General features: G+C 46.7%; 1 protein-coding gene across 1 annotated transcript; it reads left to right on the forward strand.

The window, feature by feature from the left end:
* Positions 446-1,750, forward strand: LOC8079496. Its single transcript, XM_002454884.2, has 3 exons — positions 446-703; positions 878-1,025; positions 1,219-1,750. Exons 1-3 carry the CDS (start codon positions 627-629, stop codon positions 1,279-1,281), a joined length of 288 nt encoding a protein of 95 aa, XP_002454929.1. The 5' UTR covers positions 446-626; the 3' UTR covers positions 1,282-1,750.

Consider the following 19,024-nt stretch of genomic DNA (forward strand, 5'->3'; position numbering starts at 1 on the left):
TATATATATATATATATATATATATATATATATCTTGGCAACGTATCATATGCATCTCTCTTGACTCTAGCTAGCTAGCAAGCTTCTGCAGCAAGACGCATAAAATATATACGGACTTGCTTGACTGCTGTGCATGCATACAGACCGATCATATGCATCTCGGCCTGATGCCGGCACAAGAGTAGTGGTAGATCGATGACTGGGGGACACATGTGCTAGTGTGCTTATTCTATGCGAGATGCTCTCCTTCCAGCGCGGCGCGTCCTTGACCAAATCAGCCCTTGGTGAGAATGGTCGTAGTTGCTTTTTGTTGTGATGTGCTTATATTAGTTAACTCATCAGCTTAGCTAGATCTAGGCTAATCTGGGTACGTTAACAAACCTCAGCTCTTACACTTCCACTGCCGGCAGCCGGCTATAAATAGCGGCCCGGCCATTGCAATGATATGCAACCAAGCGAGCAACAAGCATAACTGCTAGTTGCATTGCATTGCTCTCCATCATCCCTAGGAGCACAAGCAACTGGCTAGCTAGCTCTCCACTGTAACTGCAGTATTAGCTAGTATAAACTGCAGAGACAAGATAGAACAAGCTAGGTCACATTCCGAGCTAGCTCAAGAAGCAGCAATGGCGAAGCAGCAGCAGGAGGTTTACTTCGTGTTCATGAACTTTGACCCCGTGTACGAGCGCCTCAGAGCTGATCGGTAACACTAGTCTACTCCACTTAATTTCTTGCATTACTGTTAGCTAGTTTCCTCATGCTTCCAAGTTCCAAACTCCAGTGGTTCTTGGTCCTCTAGCTAGCTAGGCCTAGCTAGCTAGCATATATATAATGTGATGCTGTTATATATATGTATATATGCTGGTTTCGTCTGCAGGTCCAAGGAGGGGTCGGCCACGCTGGACGCGTACCTGAGTCACAAGCACGACAAGCTGCTCGCCAAGCTCCTCCAGCCTGACTCCTACTGCAAGAGGTCGTCGCTCGCCATCGTCGACGGCTTCGCCGTGGAGATAACTGAGGATCAGGTCATGACCGCTAGCTCCTTCAATTAATCCTCTTCAACCCTCATATGGAGAATGGGTGTATCCAAACTATCCTACAAGCATTAATGCATTATGCATGGATCCTCTCTTCACCTTCATTCTCTGATCAGCCATATATATATATATCTATATATGTGTGTTTTGTGAACTTATTATTACATCATGATGACGACAGGCAAGCGTTCTGAGATCGGCCAAGGAGGTGAGGGTAGTGGAGAAGAACCAGGAGCTCGCATGATGATATCATCTCAGTCAAACGGCCGGATGGGACTATATTTTTATGTATAGATGCTCTGACACGCATCAGCTGGTAGCTATATGGCTATATATATATGCAGCTAATTAAGCTTTATATATATAAGCGTACGTTGTTTACTAAGGTAAAGCAGAGTCGTTGAGTTGTTCTTGTTCCTAGCTAGCTAGTCAATGGTGTATTAGTTGTGCGTGAGTGTGTGAACTCCCATGCATGCATATGGCTTTGTTGACTCCCTAGTCAAACTTAGCTGCTGCTAGTAGTACTAAGTACTACCCTAATATATAATATAGTTTCTTCGCTTGCTATGATCATCATCAGAGGATCGACGACTTCGAGACGACTATACTGAACTCTATATCGACCTGTAACTGCAATGGCTGTGATTTGTTCAAAAGCTATATATGTGTACTGTGTTAATAAGTAAACTCATAACTGTGTAACTATCTTCAGTCATGCATGTGGCTTCAGCAATCAGTGTCCACAAATTAATGTGCATCAGTGTGAACTCACGTACTGTGTGATTTTGGGTGTAAACTTCTTTGTATATATGTATATAATATGCATACATGTACTAGCTATGTGGATACTTTGGGTGCCTATATGTAGGTACATATGCATGGCAGAATGTGATGGCGTGTGCTTTATTTGAGGCGTTGCATCGGTTGACCTTGTTGTTGAAACGAGACAAGAATTGAAGAGCTAGCGAACCTCTTGAGAAGAAGATCAGAGATATGATTCCTAATTGGCAGTTGCAAGGCTTTCGAGGTCTTGATATATGCATGCATGGCGCCAAAACTAAACTATCGATGCCGGCCTCTGCATTGGACTGATGAGCTACAACAATAGCGTGCATGGAAAAGCACATCTCTCTTCGTGATGCATGCAAAGTTGTGTGTCTGTCTGGGGAGGATATATGATTGGAGCTAGACGACGATGGATGGTGCATGGACTAGCTAGTGCGTATGTATGGCACCTGTTTTACCAACTGTCATCCGTGTGTATTATACATACTGACATACTACATACCTCTACATCTACACACACATACATGACACAGTCGATCAAAAATTAATTACTTTGAATGCATGCGTGTATAGGCCCTAGATCACAATATGACAATGTACAAATGCCCGATTAGGAGACAGTAGTACAATGTAGATGCATGGACATATGTGATATATATACGCCACCTGCCGGAGCTGTAGCCGACACAGGGTTCCTGGATGAATAGAGACCGAGCACAGTCCATCACACTACTACTGATCGACACGTTAGGCGCCTAGACGGTGACACGGCGATCAATAGGGTATATGTTTATTTTCTCACACTTCTATCTTCTCCCTCTCCAAATTACAAGTGGCTCTTATAGGTGCCTAGTTTTTGCTATATACAGCGGTGTATATATAACAAAAACTATGTATCTTAAAAAGCTAAAACGATGACCAACAATTTTTAACGGTGTATAACAAAGACTATGTATCTTATTGGTGTCTGATATATTTTTATTGTTGTTCAGACAACATACAATTGTATTGTTTGTTTGCCTATAGAAAAAATTACAAATTGTCTCTTGTGAGTTGTTTCTAGTTGTACTATTTGTCTATGTAATATTGTTGTATGGAAATTCAAGCACCTGAAATATAGCAACTCTCTAATTTTCTTTTATTCTCTCTGTTGGTCTCTAATTGATGTCAACATAATAAGTGCATATATTAGGCCCATTGGCATTTCAAAATTCGATCATCAGCATCATCAGTTACCTCACTTCCAATCACAAATGTAAGTACATCTGGATTTGGATTCTAATTGATGTCAACATCGACCTCTCGACCGCTTGGATGTTGTGGAAAGAAACATATGATAGCGTCTTCTAACGTCATGTGACTAAATGGTTCACTCTTTCTGGTCACTTGGTTAGGAAGATTGTTGGTGAGGTTGTACAATGGATCCTAACAGGTTAGGCCTAATTGCTAGTTCAATTAGGGATCGAGGAGTTGGAGGAGTTCCCACTCTAGACCTTGTAAACCTCCCATCAAAAACAATTGTTTACATATAGTCCTCCTTAGCTTCAACGGTAGTTTACTTTATTTCTTCCCCCTGTTAAAAGATATCAACAATTGAAGTTCACTAAAAAATTGTATATAAAGTTTTATATATGTTGAAAAGTATTCTTGACAATGTATATATATTTTTAAATATTTACTAGTCAAAATGCAAGTTTCATATTGATGGCATGTAGATTTATAATAGACTAGACTTTAAATTTTTGACTAGGTAAGTAATAATAGGTTTTTTCTCATGGCCTCGCAACCCAATTGTGGCTAAACAACTCAAGATTCAAGAGAAAACAGTGCGGTACTTAGTATCCATGTTTTTGAAAAGAAATGAAAAATCACTACTATGTAAAGCTTTTGTAGGTACGGCTCCAGGTGATTTATAGGGACAGTTTGGCCAACCGTCCCTACCAAACCACTTCTACAAATCGCGGATATGTAGGAGCGGTTCACCAATTGCCTCTAAAAAAATCCGATATAGGGGAGATTTACGATTTGTAGGAGTGGCTGGATAGTAGAGCCATTTGTATAGCAGTGAATGAAACAGGAACATAAAGCATATTTTTGTACTATGGGAACATAAATGTTTCCGGAACAATATTCTCATAGCTAGCAAGGAACATTGTTATATTCGACATTTCGGTTGCTAACGTCTAGCATTCATTGGACTTTTCACGTCGCTTCAAGAACCTGTTGTACATACATCTTTACTAAGATTTTTCCTAGGAAATTTGTAGCCCCTCTTGTTGGTATAGAATTTCCCCTCATTGGAAAAGTGTGTCCGCTTTGCCTGTATCCGACCTTTTTAAGATGCTACTCCTACTAATGAATAACCAGCAATTTTCCTATGTACAGATGACACGTTAACCACAACGAACAAGTGCTCAGTGCTGTGTAGGCAAAGCTTTGAATTATCATATGTACAGACGACACGTTAACCGCAACGAACAAGGGCTGTGTAGAGGAATCGATGACATAAGACAAGTCAATCCGAAACCAATGACAATTAGATACGTGGAACTAGCTGTGTGTACTGAAGATACTACACTGACAGTGCCCAACGTCTTGGAGGCTGACTTTGTGGAGCCGGATCTGGTCGCCAGTAGCGACCCGACTCCCCCGGCGCCCGTTGACTGGTGGGTTGAATTGGTGCGCCAAGAATTCGTCTCCGAATCAATGACGCTGGGCTGCAGCCTGACTTCGGGGAATGGCAAGGAAGGCAACCAGGCATCCACACCGCCCCCAACAACGCCGGTGGCCGATGACAGTGAGAGCGAATCGCCTCCTCCGGAGACGCCGCCTACAGCCAAGACGAGCTTCGCAGACTCTCTGAGGCTGCCGATTGCCACACCGCTACTGTCCGCGCCGCGCGTGCGGGTTTCCAAGGTTCCCAAAGCCTGGATACCGCGGCGTAGTGACAGACTCGCGGCGAAGTCTATCTTCCGAGACCCGCAGCCTGAAAAGCAGGCAAGGCGCGTCCTTCTCAACAAATGGCGCCAATAGCCGCGTCCAACGACGCCTGATGCCTCCATCGCAGCAAAGTTCCACGAGGTGCATCTCTTTGCTCCAAAAGAGATGCAATGAACGAGCTCTTCCCTAGGCTCGCTGCGGGCGGTCAGAGGACCGCGCCTAGGCTTCTCTAAGCCAGCCATGCCAAAGAGGAAAATCTGTTATCATGAGTGCAAACCACCTTCTTGTCTGGAACGCGCGCGGCCTAAACTGTCGGGCGCGCCGCAGTGCCGTACGTAGCCTAGTGGCCGAGCAGCAGGCCTCTATCGTTTGCTTACAGGAGTATCCAAGATTGAACTCTTCACTGTAACCATGAATACTGACGTATCAAGCTGCGATTTTGACTACGTCTCCCTACCTGCTGTTGGGATTGCTGGGGGCGCGGTGCTGTCCTGGCGTAGGGACCTGTGGGCTGCTTCGTCGCCCACCACCCGCCGTTTCTCAGTAACGATCCGTCTAACCCCTCTAAACGGCCCCGGCGACCCTTGGTGGCTCACCAATGTTTATGGGCCGACCGACACTGTGGAAAAATTGGAATTTCTCCAGGAGCTGCGGGCCACTCACGCGGCGTGCGCTGGCCCTTGGCTTGTGTGCGGTGATTTCAACATGATCTACAAAGCCGCAGACAAGAACAACAATAGACTACACCGGGGAGAAATGAGGCGCTTCCAAGGTCTCCTAGATGACCTGGAACCATAGTTATTAGGACCGGACCGAAAATCGAACCGGTGAGAGCTTCGGTTCAATGGTTCACTGGTCCAACCGTTAAGAACCGGTTGAACCGCCGGTTCGATTACTTTGGACCGGATGAATTGAACCGCTCACAAATACTTTGAACCGGTGCAATTTAATAATATACAACAAATAATTAGCAACATATATTTAATCAATGCACACATAAAATGATAAAACACACAACTATATAACTAACTTTAGAGTTGTTTTACAAGATAGGTAAAAATTACAACTTACAAATCGGTGAAAAAAGAACTCAAATAGTAATTTAAATATTCATTGTTACAAAAACAATCTTAGATGTTGAATATTAATTTAAATATTCATTGTTATAAAAAATAATCTTTAGATGAGATAGATTAAACTATTGCAAGCTCGTTGAAATAATTAAGATGAATATATTATTTGACTAGTTCAAAGCTCATATTAAAAAGTGTTTTTTTGAAAATGAAAAGGAAGCATCCACGTTAGCTGCAGGACCACCAAGACCACAAGTCCAGTACGCATGCATGCAAATGTTCAGTACTCCAAATCTCCAATCCAATCGTGAATCACCAGGTGGCAGAGTAACAGTAGATATCGGGCCATGCATGGTCCACCCTCCCCAGCAGCCAGGCGCAGTTGCATGCACGCCAGCAGCCAGAGCACGCTTTCGCACGCCAGTTTTTTCGAGCCGCTCCGGTTTGAATGGAACCGGCCGGTTCACCGGTTCTATAAAAAACCGGCCGGTCTGCCCGGTTTTTAGCGGTCCAATTGCATAAGCGGTCTTTAAAATGAACCGAACCGTTATAGTCTCTGGTTCGGTCTTTTACCGGTCGGACCGCCGGTCCGGTCCGGTCCTAATAACATGGCCTGGAACTAGCTAAGGTGCACTTGTCCGATCGACGATTCACTTGGAACAACGGCCGGGACGTCCCAACCTTGGAACGCCTGGACCGTGCGTTCGCGTCGACAGACTGGTTTACTCAGTACCCCAGCCACCATCTTCGTGGACTTTCTTCGGACTGCACCGACCACGCACCCCTTCTACTAGTCCTCAACACTTCACCCTGGGCCCGACCGCGGTTTCGTTTCGAGAATTTCTGGACCAGGATTGAAGGGTTTCTGGACGTTCTTAGCATGGCTTGGGCCACCAACGTGGAACAGGTTGATGCCTGCCGTGCTGTTGACATGAAGCTGTGCGCCACCGCTAAAGCTTTGAGAAGCTGGCGTGACACCTGCGTAGGGGACATCAGGCTCCAGCTTGCGGCGGCAAGAGCAGTGATCCTTGAGCTCGATCTTGCGTAGGAGTCAGGCGCTCTTTCCACGGATGAACGGGACCTCAGGCGGCAACTCAAGGGGAATGTGCTTGGTCTCTCTTCGCTTGAGCGAACCATGGTAAGGCAAAGGGCAAGAACACGTCACCTAAGAGAAGGAGACGCTTGCACGAAATATTTTCATCTACAAGCCTGCCACCGTCGGCGGAAAAACTACCTATTCGCTTTGTCGCATGATGGTCATACTTTCAGCGAGGATGAAGCCAAAGCCGACATCGTCTTCAATTATTATAACAGCCTACTGGGAACTCCGTTCACCAGGCAGCACCGCATTGACCTGTCCCAGCTACAGTTAACGGTTTTAGACCTCAGCACCCTCGTTGAGCCCTTCACGGCAGAGGAGGTAGCGGGCTTTGTGAAAGCCACACCGAGCGACAGGGCGCCAGGACCATATGGGTTTACTGGCGCCTTCTTTAAAGCTGCTTGGGAGGTGATCGGGGCCGATGTTGTGCGCGTATTCAACGCGTTCTGGGAACTGGATCACAGAAGCTTTAATCATCTGAATGAGGCCGCAATGGTCCTGATCCACAAGACGGACTCGCCGGCTAGCCTCGGGGATTACCGCCCAATCAGCTTGATTCACTCGGTCGGGAAGCTCATCGCGAAAGGCCTTGCCATCAGTCTGGCGCCTTTCATGACTTCCATTGTCAAGCCCAACCAGTCGGCATTCATCCGGGGCCGCCAAATTCACAAGAACTTCCGCACAGTACAGCTAACCTGCAAATGGCTGCACGGCCTCGCCACCCGGCGATGCTCCTGAAGGTTGACCTGTCCAAAGCGTTCGACACGGTCGCCTGGCCATTCTTGCTGGAGACCCTCGCGTACATAGGGTTCCCGCTAAGATGGCGCGACTGGATATCGGCACTCCTCGGCATGGCGAGTACCAGGGTGCTCGTTAACGGACGCCCAGGTAGACGCATCCATCACGCCAGGGCCTGCGCCAGGGAGATCCGTTATCCCCCTTACTCTTCGTCATTGTCATGGACGTCCTCAACGCCCTAATTTCGAAGGCCGACCGGCGTGGAGTGCTACGCCCTCTGCCTGGGAACGTCATCACACACCGTGCATCTGTGTACGCTGATGACCTGGTCATTTTCTTGTCCCCAGAGGTCGATGACTTCGCCTGCATGCGGCAGATCCTCGACCTCTTCGCCGGAGCTTCGGGACTATCCTGCAATGTGGACAAATGCACAATCACTCCGATCCATTGCACAGCTGGGCAAATTCAGGACGTCCTGGAGGCATTCCCCTGCAGGCTACTGGAATTCCCAGCCAAGTATCTGGGAGCGCCGCTATCCATCAGCAGACTGCGCCGCGACCAAGAACAGCATATCGTCAACTCGATTTCGGCCAGGATTCCCAGCTGGAAGGCTGGACTGCTGAACGCTGCTGGCCGAACGACGCTCACGCAGACCACACTTTCGGCGATACCGGTACATGTCTCGATCTGCTGTAGCCTGTCCACCTGGGCCATTGGCGAAATTGACAAGCGCAGAAGGGCATTCCTCTGGGCGGGCACAGAATCGGTGGCTGGCGGAAAGTGCAAAGTAAATTGGCCGGTGGTTTGCTCCCCAAAGGATTTCGGCGGCCTAGGTCTACCGGACCTGCGAACCCTTGGCTTTGCATTGCGACTGAGATGGGAATAGAAACGGCGCACGGACCCGAGTGTCGCCTGGGCTCTACTTCCCCACAAACGAGTCATTGGTCCATTCCATGTTCCAGGCTTCGGTTTCTATCCAGATCGGCGATGGTACATCGGCAAGGTTCTGGACTAACTCCTGGCTGCAGACTGGGCCTCTGTGTAACTTCGCCCCAAACCTGTTCCAAGCAATTGGCCAGCGGCGCAGATGCCGTTCCGTGCGGGACGCACTCACGGATAGGCAATGGACAAGAGACATCACTGGGGCGCTCACCGTGAACGTACTGCTGGAGTTCCTTCAAGTATGGGACTTGGTGGATGCCCTGCATCTCTCGCCACACGACGCAGACAGATTTGTTTGGAAGTGGACGGCTAACGGATCGTACTCAGCGTCCTCGGCATACCGAGCCTTCTTCTTGGGTCGGGTGGAGATGGAGGGCGCGACGTTCGCCTGGAAAGCCTTGGTTCCATCGAAGATGAAATTCTTCTTTTGGCTCGCCCTCCACGGGAGGCTTTGGACTGCGGAGCGTAGGCGACGCCATGGACTGCAGACGGAGGCCGCCTGTGCATTGTGCAGCCAGCATGACGAGACCGTTGATCACCTTCTTATCGCCTGCGTCTTCTCGCGGGATGTCTGATCTCGCCTTCTCATGCGAGCTGGCCTCCTACGCCTTACCCCCACCCACGGCTCCGCGCTCCAGGACTGGTGGATCAGCTCGCGAGAGCAGATCCTGCACAGGTTCCGTCGCGCCTTCGACTCCATGGTGATCATCGTCTCCTGGAACGTCTGGAAGGAACGCAACGACAGGACGTTCAACGGCCGAGACCGCACGACAGTCCAAGTCTGCGGCGCCATCCTTGACGAGATCCGTGAATGCGTTGCGGCTGGGTTCAACGGCTTAAATGTCTTCGCCCCAGACGGAGCCTTCGGCTGATGTTTCTCTTCTGTTTCTGTGACCTTTTTCCGTAGCCAGGCGGCTACTGCTTTGCTTTGGCTCCTCGCCAAGGATCTTTGTCTTGCTGTTTTCAAAACTCCTATCCTCTTAATGAAGTACGTGCAGCGCACGATTTCGAAAAAAAAATTGCCATGTCGTCCCAAGCTCTGAAAGTCTGTAAGAATATGTCAATCATCTCTCCTATACGTCTGCAAATGCAAGGAGGACAAAGGCAATATCAATTCATTATGTTTAACAGATCACAGATTTCTTAAGTAGATGGCTCATTTGAAAAATATAGGACGTGATTAAACACGGACAGTCCATTATATTTGATCTTCAAAGTCAAGCTTCAACCATTATTTTCTATCATATCAACCCCACGGTCACAAACAAGTGGCGTTACCTTAAGTCAACCATGTCAGACTTTTGTAGTATGTTATTTTTGGTGTGTTGATTATTGTGGGTGTTTGAATAATAATACAAATCGATTGTCTTGGACTTTTAGTTATATAAAAAAAATATTTTTGCTATGTTTTATTATTATAGACATTCCATACAAAAATACTAATTAAAGTGATATTTAAATACCATGTTCATGTCCAAAATGTCACTGACTTGTGAACAGAATAGCAATGGTCCGTCGGCAGTAGCCGAGCTTCCCCGCTGCCTGCCTGCGTGCTTGCTCCGTCTGCAGTCGTCTCCCCTCTCGTAACACGAAAATGAGGAGAGAAGTGTTGACACCGTTTTTGAGCACGTGTCCAGGATGGCAGGATAAGGTGGCAGTATACTATTTATAAAGATGAATTGCCGATGAGGATGGTTGCCGATGAAGGAGAGGTCGGATGTGACTAAGTCTGTAGCAGTAATGTGTTTATGTCGATGGCTATAATGGGGAAGTCTGCCGATGACCATGGCCAGAAATCTGCCGATGACCATGGCAAGGAGTCTGCCGATGATATGGAGGAGGAGTCCGGAAACCACTGATCGGTTTAATGAATTTTAGTTCGTCACGGAGGATAGCTTTGTTATTTTCTTATTTATTTAAGTCGTTTTTTATACGGATTCCGTGTAATTTGGAATTCGAATTCTAGTCGTATTTAGTTGTAGCTCTTTGAGCAGGGTATAAATATGAACCCTAGGGCCTTGTAATGATCAATCAATCAAACACACGTTTTTACTCATATTCCAGCATCTACTTTTCGACGACTTCGTCATATTTTTTTCTCTTTTACTACGAGTTCTTAAGAATTCGTCGACTTAAGCTCGGCGTATTCTCGAGTTCCGCGTGAGTACCTCTTAGCCATGACATCCGGGCGCATCGCTGTTGTCAGGACTAAAGTATTCGAGTTATCACCTTTGCCGATAGCAAGGTCAAATCGGCTGGCACGCCTTAACGTTTAAATCGGGTATTAGCCCTTTGTGTTTGCAGATCAGTCTTTGCATCAACACATCTTTTGGCACGCCTGGTGGGACCAGATTCAAGATCAAGATCAACATGTCGATCTCTGACCTCGATCAGGAGAACGTCATCCCCGTGACGGAGGCCAATCTCAAGGATGAGCAGAAGCAGGCTATTGCCCAAGCCATGGAAGAGTTCAAGCTCCAAGCCTGAGGTCTTTCAGCATAAGCAGGAGCGGCGAGGTGATCCAGAAAGATGCACTGCCGGCACCACGTCATGTTACCTTCGAAGCCAATCCTGGCAAGCTTCAAGATATGGTTGACAGTGCTATCAACCGAGCTTTGATCAACCAAGCCGGTGTACTGTCTAATACGGTTTTCAATGCCGTGGCAAGAACTTTCAAGGAAGGACAAATCTCACCAGATTATGTGGGCCCCTCTCATCATCAGCCAACAGCACCAGAGGTCACGGCTCCATCGGCTGCTTTGACGGCTGCAAGTGCACAATCTGCCGTCCCTCCAAGTACATCGGGAGCTACTGGTGCACTATCTGTGCCGATGACAACCAACCCACAGACTTCAAGTGGGCAGAATAAACTGACAACAGACATGTTGGCATCGGCAATGTCAGGGTTGACTCTTCCTCCTAATTGGTGGGGTTATGGTATGCCTCCAGAATTGACGCCAGGTACATCGCAGATAACCGACATGAGGGGCAAGGCTCATATGACATCGGCGCCTCCCAATGCGCCGTTGAACCAGAGTCCTCGGTATACTACAACTACTACTGCAAGGCCTCACACTGGGAATCCTCAATATTCAATGTTCCAGATGCCTAATGCATCGGCAGATTCGATGCTGATGCAACAGAGGTCTATGGCCCAGTCGGGGTATGTCAATTCGATGATGGTACCCAATTACCAATCATCGGCAGCGCCTATGCCGATGAACGCTAATAATGGGTGGCTTGGACAGCAAGTCTTTCCACAATCGCCCCAGCAGAGTTACCAGGCCACAGGGTTCCAGCAAGGACAGGTCTATCCCGGGTTCCAAGGTCAGGGGATTCCTAACCAGCCAATGAATTTCGGACAGCAGCTCGGGGGGCAGCAAATCGGTGGACAGCAGTTCGGTGGTCCGCAGATTGGAGGCCAGGTGATCAACCCAGTGTTCCGTGCAGATCATGCCCCAAACAGACACGTGGAGGCTCGCCACCAGGTGCCGGATCCGCAGCCGCCCCATCGGCAGAATGCCGATGCATATTGGGCCGATAAGATCGCTGAAGTAATGAGGGAGCAATTTGGGATAAAACCCAAAGTCAACACTTACTCTTATCGGACACCGTATCCACCCGCATATGATCTGATCCCGCTTCCACATCGGTACAAGGTACCGGATTTTACCAAGTTTTCCGGGCAGGATGACACGTCAACCATGGAGCATGTCAACAGGTTCATCATTCAATGTGGAGAGGCTGGTAACAGGAACGAATTGAGGGTTCGTTTATTTTCATCATCATTGTCTGGATCGGCCTTTACCTGGTTCATATCATTACCTCCTAATTCAGTGATTACTTGGGCCGATCTAGAGAAACAATTCCACAAGTACTTCTTTTCTGGAGTTCACGAGAAAAAGATCACCGATTTGGTCAAATTGAGACAGCGCAATGATGAATCGGTTGAAGGTTTCGTACAGAGGATACAGGAGGTTAAGAATAAATGTTACAGTCTGGTTCTAGATGATCGGCAGCTAGCCGATTTGGCCTTCCAGGGTTTATTGCCACATATCAGGGATAAGTATGCCTCTCAGGAGTTTGAAAGTTTAAGTCATCTAGTGCAGAGAATTTCTGATCAAGACATCAAGCCTTTCGAGCCCAAAAGAGCATGGAATAAGAAAGTGTCATTTGTCGATGAAGCGTCAAGCTCAGATTCTGACGAGGAATCAGTCATCGGCTTAGCAGAATGGGTGAAAAACAAGAAGCCGATGTCTTGCCCTTTTGGGCAGAAAGAACCGGAGAAGTTCGCTTTTGACACCGCTAAGGCCGATAAGATATTTGATTTTCTACTCCAGGAAGGTCAGATCAAGTTGTCTCCTAATCACGTGATCCCATCCGCAGAGGAGTTGAAGAGGATGAAATATTGCAAGTGGCATAATGCAACTTCTCATGACACTAATGAATGCAAAGTTTACAGACAACAGCTGCAATCGGCAATAGAGTCTGGGAGAATTAAATTTGATAGTTCCAAGACTCAGAAGCCGATGAAGATTGACCAACATCCTTTCCCGACAAATATGTTGGATGCAAAGGGGAAGGCCAAGGTTTTAACATCAGAAGCAGCTGAGAAAAGTGCATCGGTAGATCCTCAGCATCAGATTACTACTGCCGATGCAAAAGGTAAAGGTTTGGTCCAGGAAGGAACCAATTCAGGTAGGCCTCCTCGGTCTGGCATCGTTATAACTCATAGAAGGCCTCGAGAGAACTGGCAGCAACGAGAAGATCGGTATCAGCGCCGGCAAGAAGATTACCGATGGGAAGAAGAAAGACGCCGACAGGAGTGGAATCGGCAACGGGATCATTGGAATTGTCCGTTCTTCATCCATTGTTGGGAGGAAAATATCAAGCTTCCCACTGCCAGAGATTGCCCTGAGTGCAACGGTTATGATCGGTACGACAGGACCGATCGGCGTTATCATGACAATGATCGGCGATTTAATGGACCAATCAGAGGAAGGGCGTCAGTTCACGATCGGCTGGGGGGCAGGCTTAGCGTGCACGATAGGCTTGGTGACCGTGTCCAATATTTTCCCAGGAATCAGGAAGAGCTTGAGGAGATGGCTAATGTGCGGGTTCCCGATGAGTTCATATTTTGTAGGGATGCTAACACGCATCGTATGGAGTCAAGGGAGAACCGACGCCCGGCGGCAAGGCAAAAACCACTCCCTCCATGGTGTCCTGAAGGGTTAACCAAGACACAGAAAAGGAGATTGCAACGTGAAAGGCGAGAGGAGTTAAACAAAGGCGAGGACTCTGGAAGTCAGCAGCCATCAGACATTAAGAAGGGAGGTCCATCGGCAGGAGTCAACATGGTCTTTATGTTGCCGATGGAGTTTCTTGCACCATCCAGTGATGATGAGTTAGAGTTTTCTGATCAGATAGCTCAGCTGGCTCTGGATCCTATGACAGCTATCTTTGAGAAACCTGCTGATGATGAAAGACAGCATCTCAAAGCTTTGTTCGTCAAAGGCAGAGTTGATGGGCAGCCAATGACCAAAATCCTAGTTGATGGTGGGGCTGCTATTAATATTATGCCGTATGCAGTGTATCGGAAGCTTGGGAAAGGAGATCAGGATTTGACCAAGACCGATATGATGCTCAAGGACTTTGAAGGAAACGTGTCTCCAGTCAAGGGGGCAATATGTGTAGAGTTGACCATCGGCAGCAAAACCTTGCCGACAACTTTCTTCGTGATCAGTGGAAAAGGTGCTTATAACTTATTGTTGGGGATAGATTGGATTCATGCCAATTGTTGCATCCCATCTACAATGCACCAATGCTTGGTTCAGTGAGTAGGTGACAAGATTGAGATTGTCCCAGGAGACTCTTCTTATGTTATTGCGTCGGCAGAGGCAGATACTTATGAGAGGACTAGGTGCATTTCAGGGGAAGTTTGGGAGAAAGATTTTCTCAAAGTTGCCGATTACGAGATTCCACCGATCCAAGCAGTCGGTTCTGACGACGATTTTTAATGGATAGATTCGCCGATGATGGAAAATTGGGCCAGGGATTCACATCGGCCGATGATTTGGTGGAAGTAGATATAGGTAGTGGTGATAAGCCTAGACCTACTTTTATTAGTGCTAAATTAGATCCTGAGTGTAAGCAACAATTAACTGATTTGTTAAAGGAATATAAAGATTGCTTTGCTTGTGATTACACCGAGATGCCTGGTTTAGACCGATCAATTGTTGAACATCGGTTACCCATCAAGTCTGGATTTCGGCCACATCAGCAACCAGCTCGCCGATGTAATCCTAGCATTCTACCTGATATTAAGGCCGAAATTACCAAACTCATTGAAGCTAAGTTTATTCGGCAGTGTCGGTATGCCGAATGGATTTCCAATGTTGTTCCGGTTTACAAGAAAAACGGGAAGCTTCGGGTGTGCATTGATTTCAGGAATCTCAATAAAGCTACGCCAATGGATGGATACCCAATGCCTGTTGCCGATCTATTGGTTGACGCTGCGGCTGGTCATCGGGTCATCAGCTTTATGGACGGCAATGCAGGATACAATCAAATATTCATGGCAGAGGAAGATATTCCAAAAACCGCATTTAGGTGTCCTGGTCATGTTGGGTTATTTGAGTGGATAGTCATGACCTTTGGGTTGAAGAATGCTGGTGCTACTTATCAAAGGGCCATGAATTTTATATTTCATGAGTTCATCGGCAAGCTGGTGGAAATCTATATTGATGATGTGGTGGTTAAGTCTGGGGATTTCTCAAAGCATCTTGCCGACTTACAAAAGGTGTTAGAGTGCACAAGGAAGCATGGGTTGAAGATGAATCCCAATAAGTGTGCATTTGGTGTATCGGCAGGGCAGTTTCTTGGTTTCATGGTACATCAAAGGGGGATTGAAAGTAGTCGGAGATCGATTGATGCCATCAATAAAATAGTGGCCCCTACTAACAAGACTGAGCTCCAATCCTTGATCGGCAAAGTAAATTTTATTAGGAGATTTATATCCAATCTGTCTGGTAAGATTCGTGCTTTCAGTCCTCTTCTTAAATTGAAAGCCGATCAAGAATTTATTTGGGGAAAAGAGCAGCAGTTGGCTTTGGATGAAATCAAGAAATATCTAGTAAATCCTCCAGTTCTAGTTCCACCTCAACAAGGAAAGCCCTTCAGATTGTATTTATCTACCGACGGGACGGTTATCGGTTCAGCTTTGGTCCAAGAATTTGAAGGAAAAGAGAGGGTGATTTATTACTTGAGTAGGAGGTTGATTGATGCTGAAACCAGGTATTCGGCCATCGAGAAACTATGCCTATGCTTGTATTTTTCGTGTATCAAACTAAGGCATTACCTGCTATCGGCCGAATGCACTGTTGTTTGCAAAGACGACGTGGTCCGGTACATGCTATCCATGCCGATTATGAGTGGCAGGATCGGTAAATGGATTTTAGCGCTGTCGGAGTTCGACCTACGTTACGAATCGGCCAAGGCAGTCAAAGGGCAGATTATGGCCGATTTTGTAACTCAGCATTGCGGTGTAGTGGAAGCCTTGGAAATTGTACCCTGGACACTTTTCTTTGATGGATCTACCTGTGACCGGGGGGCAGGAATCGGCATTGTATTAGTTTCCCCTAAGGGGAGGAAGTATGAGTTTTCCTTGCCGATTGTTGCTACGTCAACAAATAATCAGGCTGAGTATCAGGCTCTGATCAAGGGATTGGAGTTGTTAAGAGAAGTTCGTGCTGATGCTGTTGAAATTTTTGGGGATTCTATGTTGGTTATAAGTCAATTGGCCGGGAGCTATGAATGCCGAAGTGAAGTTCTCATAACTCATTTCGAGAGAAGCATGCGACTGTTGAAGGAATTCAAAGATTTCCGATTAAAGCATATTCCTCGATTGCATAATGAAGAGGCCAATCGGTTAGCTCAGCATGCCTCGGGATATCAGCCTATGATTAATGCAATATCGGCAATCGGTGCCGATGATTGGAGGAAGGAAATTATTGATTATCTAAAGGATCCATCCAAGAAAGTTGAAAGACGAGTTCGATTTCAAGCAACCAAATATGTGCTCCTTGAAGATGAATTGTATTATCGAACTATTGATGGGATTCTTCTCCGATGCTTGGGTAATGATGAAGCTAGAAGTTTGATGGGAGAAATCCATGAAGGAGTGTGTGGAGCGCATCAGTCAGCTTTTAAGATGAAGTGGATGATTCGAAGGAATGGATATTTTTGGCCGACCATACTTGAGGATTGTTTTAAATATTTCAAGGGGTGTCAAGGTTGTCAAAAGTTTGGTAATATTCAAAGAGCACCCGCATCGGCTATGAATCCTATAATAAAGCCTTGGCCGTTCCGGGGATGGGCTATCGATCTGATCGGCCAGATTTATCCACCATCTAGCAAAGGGCATAAGTTCATTCTGGTTGCCACTGATTATTTCACTAAGTGGGTTGAAGCTATTCCTTTGAAGAAAGTCACATCGGCCAATATGATTGATTTTGTGAAGGAGCATATTATTTACCGATTTGGGATCCCTCAAACGATTACTACCGATCAGGGCACTATGTTTACATCGAGGGAGTTTGATGAATTCGCAATCGGTATGGGGATTAAAGTGTTGAATTCTTCTCCTTATTATGCTCAAGCCAATGGGCAGGCCGAGGCGTCTAACAAAGGAATTATCAAGCTTATTAAACAAAAGATTGAAGAAAATCCTAAGCGGTGGCATACATTATTAAATGAAGCATTGTGGTCTTATCGGATGGCTTGTCATGGATCAACCAAGGTGTCACCCTATCAATTGGTGTATGGACATGATGCGGTGTTGCCTTGGGAAATTAAGGCTGGATCTAGGCGATTATCTTTTCAAGATCAATTAATTGGCGATGATTATGCCACTTTGATGACCGATGAATTGGATGATCTAGCAGGGCATCGGTTAAAAGCTTTAATGAGTATAGAAGAAAATAAGAAGAGAGTTGCTAGATGGTATGATAAGAAAGTGAAGGCTAAGGAGTTTGCCGATGGGGATTTGGTATGGAAATTAATTTTGCCAGTCGGGACTAAAAGTTCGAAGTTTGGAAAGTGGTCTCCTAATTGGGAAGGTCCTTATCGGATAAGTCGATCGGCTCCTGGTAATGCCTATATTCTAGAAACTCTCGAAGGAGTTGAATTTCCCAGAGCATTAAACGGCAAGTATTTAAAGAAGTACCATCCTAGCATATGGGTCGATGCATGAAAGTTTAAATGCCGATAACGTTCCTATCGGCTGGATTAAAGTGTATCTGGGGATGGATTTAATGTTTCAAAGGATGCCGATAACAGTCCTATCGGCTAGACTAAAAGCTGAGGAAGCAGGGAAGCACAGATATGATGCCGATGAAAACTTTATGTGTTAAGCAGCGCCTGGATTGCCGATATAGCACGTAGCCGGATTTGGTTGGCTGCTTCTATCTCCTTAATGTCATCATCGGCAGAACCCTCTATCGGCTTCAGTTTCTTCTTCAGTTGAAGTGCCTTGCGACCATGAACGTTTCGCTCGTGCTCAAGAAGCTTGATGGTCTCTGGCAGTTGGCTCTCTTCCTGTTGAGCTTGGGATAAGGCGTCCTCCACTTCCTTGAGTTCTGCCAACAAGGATTCTCTTCTTGCCGATAGATCGGATATTTTCTGCTTCAGCGCGTCTCCTGAGGATCTCAGGATGCCGATGTTCTTGTGCTTCTCATCGGTCAAGAGCTTCTCTTTCCTCATTTCGTCGGAGAGTTGAGTCTGAGCAGCTCTATCGGCAAGACGCCGAGAAGCTCTCTGGTACTGCAGCTGGCGACTCTCCAGATGAGCGGCTTGGAAAAGGGTTTCTTCGACATCGGCTGGGATTTGGCCTCTGAGAGTTCTGAACAGGGTCTTGGTAGGGTCGGAGTCGTCAACCAACTGCGCTGTGTCTTGGTGAAGGAGAGCTGACAATTCCTCCAGTCTGGTCCTGATCTCTGCCGATGTAATGCCAACTGTCTGAGAAGAGCTTGCCTCTTCGCCTTCTTCCTCAGAGAGATCGATGGCGAAGGAGCACAGGCTGTCGGGAGAATCTTGTTCCTGGGAGGGAGAGCAAAGTTAGTTCATACTCGGAGAATCGGCAAATAATACTGGTAAAGGTTGGGTGGCTTACTTGTTTTAAGGCTATTTCCTGCCTTTGTCTGAAAGATGCCGATGGAGATGCAGGTTGATCGGCTAAGGTTGCCGATGGGACGATATCGATTGAAAGAAGACAGGAAGGGTTATGAGACTAAATGAGAATAAGTTTATCGGCGGAAGTATTTTTGAAATATGTTACCTGGAGGAGGAACAACAGTTGTCTGAATCGGAGGAACCGCCGATGATATAATTGGACCTGCCGGGCCAGTTGTTTG

This window comes from Sorghum bicolor, chromosome 3 (assembly GCF_000003195.3).
Source record: "Sorghum bicolor cultivar BTx623 chromosome 3, Sorghum_bicolor_NCBIv3, whole genome shotgun sequence".
Classification (NCBI taxonomy): domain Eukaryota; kingdom Viridiplantae; phylum Streptophyta; class Magnoliopsida; order Poales; family Poaceae; genus Sorghum; species Sorghum bicolor.

What these genes read in the sequence shown, in the direction of transcription:
- LOC8079496 (XM_002454884.2), top strand. Translation starts at nt 627, where the DNA reads ATGGCGAAGCAGCAGCAGGAGGTTTACTTCGTGTTCATGAACTTTGAC. An exon ending in GAGCGCCTCAGAGCTGATCG is followed by an intron (nt 704 to 877) that starts GTAACACTAGTC and finishes TTTCGTCTGCAG; the next exon opens with GTCCAAGGAGGGGTCGGCCA. An exon ending in TGGAGATAACTGAGGATCAG is followed by an intron (nt 1,026 to 1,218) that starts GTCATGACCGCT and finishes TGATGACGACAG; the next exon opens with GCAAGCGTTCTGAGATCGGC.